General features: G+C 33.5%; 1 protein-coding gene across 3 annotated transcripts in view; it reads right to left on the bottom strand.

Annotated features, from left to right (window-relative positions):
- The window catches only part of LOC106466270 (bestrophin-1-like), a 63,470-nt gene that overhangs the window by 31,564 nt on the left and 28,184 nt on the right, over nucleotides 1-3,722 (bottom strand). Inside the window, exons 3-4 of one of the 3 annotated variants that reach the window (XM_022394911.1) lie at nucleotides 1,809-1,943; nucleotides 1,109-1,275 (exon numbers count right to left, since the gene is read on the bottom strand). In XM_022394911.1, the coding sequence (XP_022250619.1) occupies nucleotides 1,109-1,275; nucleotides 1,809-1,943 (302 nt within the window). The remainder of the gene's footprint in view (nucleotides 1-1,108; nucleotides 1,276-1,808; nucleotides 1,944-3,722) is intronic. The other 2 variants (XM_022394915.1, XM_022394922.1) reach the window with 2 other exon arrangements.

Genomic DNA, 3,722 nt, shown 5'->3' with positions numbered 1-3,722 from the left:
TATACAACTATTCAATCACAATTGAATTTAATTTATCCTATTTTTGTCTGTTAACATTCTACTATACTGCGTGCCTGAGGTATTATGTAGGGATATTAGCCATCCTTACATTTACTTCCTTTTTGAAAAGTTTTTCTCTATGCAAGATTCATGCAACAGATGGTCAAGAAAGCTGTTGATATCATACTAACTATCTATTCCCATGTTCTTGAGTGATTAATACCTGCTCTGCCTAGGTGGAATATTTCTACAATAGTACACATTGTGCAAGGTTGTTGACAGTGGTGTCCTTTAATGGTCATTAAGGTGATGTCTAAAGGTTATTGTTTCACCTATGTTGTGGTGAGAAAGACTAGTCACTATAGATAAAGGAGATGTTTCTTGCAAACTGAGGAATGTTGGATTTAAACAGTCTGGTACATGGTTTCAACATGAACAATTGAATGTCGAGGATCTAGTACAAGTGATCGTCCCATGTGATTTAAAAGAAAGTACATACATTGTACTTGTGTTTTATTGTGAAAATATTGATTGCTCATATTATATTTCATTTTACAACTATATTTCATTTTACTGAAAATTTTATCAAGATATTGATCACAATAAACTTATTCAGTAGCTCGAAGTTGGAGTCAGTTTTAACTGTATATACCACAGATATTCTTGGATATCTGAAAGAGATCAGTAGAGTTTTACTTTTATGGCTACTAACACTTCTATAACTAGGTAATTATTCCTTAAAGTGTATTTATTTGGTCTATCACATCATTTCAAGTTTAGTAAAATAAGTAATACTTTTCTCATAATTTACAATTTAAATACTTGGTAAATAGGTAAATATTACAAGTTTAAACATTTACTACATTGAGCCGGTTGAAATCAGCTGAATACTTATTAGGTTATATTCCTCCTCTTCCCCCCCCCCCCCATTAGATGGTTTTAGATACACATGGAAGTTATTGAAAATGGGGGTGAAAGGTAAGCAAAAATTTAGTGGTATTTGTGGTCCACTACATATGGAATTATGACCAATACAATCTTAAACATCAAATCCTAAATTTACATGATTTCTATAATAAATATTTTATCACTTTTAGCTGTTACTTACCTGCTTCTAATAAGTGATCTTCAGTTGGGAAACGTTTTTTGATGGCTGTACTTACAGCTTGAAAGGTAATCACTTGCATTAATATTAAGTACCGGCCTAAAGTCCTTCTGATCATCCGACTTCGTTCATCAGCACCATGGACAAAACTGGCTATCATAAGTGCTGTTCTGGAATACATGGTTTCAATAATAGATTAACCTTTACTTAAAACAATGAAGAGGGACTATTACAATTAATGCAGAAACGTTACATAATCGTTAATGCAATCAGTTTTATAACAATAACTAGGGCAAATTGAAATCAGATACCTCTTCTTTTAATATTAAATGCCTGAATATTCGCAAAGATTATAACTAAAAGAACAAAGCAATTTTTGCAGTAAACTGCTTGTTGCATTTTGCATTATACTTGATTGATAACATTCAGCATCTACATAATGTATCAGGTATTTATGATCTAGATTAAAATACTTCGTCTTTGTATTGGTGCCAAGAATTCAGCTTCTCTTTCTGTGCTGTTAATTCACGACTTTTCTTGCCTTGCTGTTTAAATTGCAGTTCCTTAAATCATTCTTAATGAAACATATTATGCTTGTAGTATTATAAAACAGATTCTATTACTGTAGTTATTAGCATGATTCGTTACTCTTTTTAATTTTTAAGAAAACTAAAACAAATGTAATATTGAGAAAACAGTTTACCTATCAGGCCAAGGAATTGCTTCATACTGAGCCCACCATCTTGCTACAACTTGAGAGACATAGAAAGCCAAAACAAATGAAAGCGGAATGAGATCTGTAAAAGCTGCACAATAGACCGATATTTCTTCAAAAACCCTGAAAAGTTTGCATGTTATTCTGTTTATTAGACTTAGATACCTACATTTTTCATACAACACATGAACAAAAGTGAATGACAGTTAACATAAAATTATTAAATAAACAAATACAGAAATAGGACTGGGGAAAACAAGACAACTGCACGTTTCACAAGTACATCATTTAATCACGACCATGGTCGTGAATAAATGATTTATTTGTGAAACGTGCAGTTGTCTTGTTTTCCTCAATTCTGTAATTATGGAGTTTCACCAACTACCGACAGTTTCAAGTAACAAATATATAAACGTTTCAAACTATTTTCACACTGATACAGATCAATGTAACATTAAAGTTTAGGCCAAAAAACAGGAGGAACACCATGAATGTTTTCCTCATACTTGCTATGCATAAACTGAAATAATCATTTTATAAATGTCATCAGGACGCTGCAGCCTAACCCTTTTTTTATTGGTAAAATCAAATAATCAAATAATTAAAATGTATACATTCACTCATTATATATCATAATATGATGTTTCGCATATCCAATAAGATAATCTGATGAGATTCCTTATTTTCTGGGATATCGGAAACATGTTTACCCATCCTAATGGGCTAGTAGCGATTTGCTAAAAGTGCTTTAAAATTTCAGTTCGCTGATCAGGAAAATACAAAACAAACAATGTGATTTACGGTCCCTCGAACTGAATTTAGGAGTGTTCAATTTTAGGAGCCCTGGGACACATAGTGCAAGTTTGTTTAGTTGTGAGCTAGATAATATTTTAATTTAGGTTTTTATATTTGTTGTGGCTAAAGCGGTGTAACATGAATGCACGTAAAGGCCATGTATATTTTCTTGAGGCGTAGAGTTTGAATATGACGTCTAGAAATTTCATGAGTGTCTCGACTAGTGATGAATAACAGTTACGCTAGGAAGAGTTTCGATGCCGTATGTGAGTGTAGTCATTCAGTGAGTTTACCTACAGCCAGTTCATCACTACAGTTTACGAATAGAAAGCTTGCAAGTGACTATTTAGTTTTATTGATGAGTTAGGCCTATCAACAAATGTAGCCTATAGAACTTGAACTGTTCGGTTGAAGATATAAATAATTTTTGTTCAGCTAAATGTCCTGAATTTTGCATTAGTTTACTTCTTTTCTTGAACAGGTCAGTCTTATTTATTGAGTTTACAAACATGATCATTATTTTCTCTCTAGGACATAAACTCTCAAACTGTTCTAACTTTTCCTACTTTTTGGACAATATTCATTCCTTTGTATTGTTGCGTGAACGAGGTCACGTGACTAGTATCACGCCACGTCCTTCTCGAACCTTCGTGAATTATCGGGAGACTACTAGATTGGCGGTAGTCTGGTATATAAGACGATCACAACGTGACGGAACAATGAGTAATTGAACTGCAGTTAGAGAATGTGCAATTGGACTGAGTATTGTTGAAGTCGAGCGGGTGAGACGTTCGTGGTGCGTTTGTTATAGCGCGACTGTTGAAATTAAGTGCATCGGAAAGTTGTATTCAGAAAGAATAAACCAGTTTTATTTAAGAAAGAACTTGTGTCGCTAAAGTTTCGTCGGAACAAATTTACGGAAAATTAACGAACGGAGACATAACAGTATTCTATTGGGGCTTCAATTCTTCTCTTCATCTTGCATCATGTATTTCATTCTCCACAGCCCAAACATTGCCTCTGTTACGTCTCCGTGTGTTAATTGATTTTCTGTAACTTCGTTCCGACGAAATTTTAGCGACACAAGTCCTTACTTAATAAAACTGG

Source organism: Limulus polyphemus, unplaced genomic scaffold (assembly GCF_000517525.1).
Source record: "Limulus polyphemus unplaced genomic scaffold, Limulus_polyphemus-2.1.2 Scaffold73, whole genome shotgun sequence".
Taxonomy (NCBI): domain Eukaryota; kingdom Metazoa; phylum Arthropoda; class Merostomata; order Xiphosura; family Limulidae; genus Limulus; species Limulus polyphemus.
The sequence above is the reverse complement of the archived record's forward strand: the minus strand, read 5'-3'. Positions and strand labels throughout refer to the sequence as shown.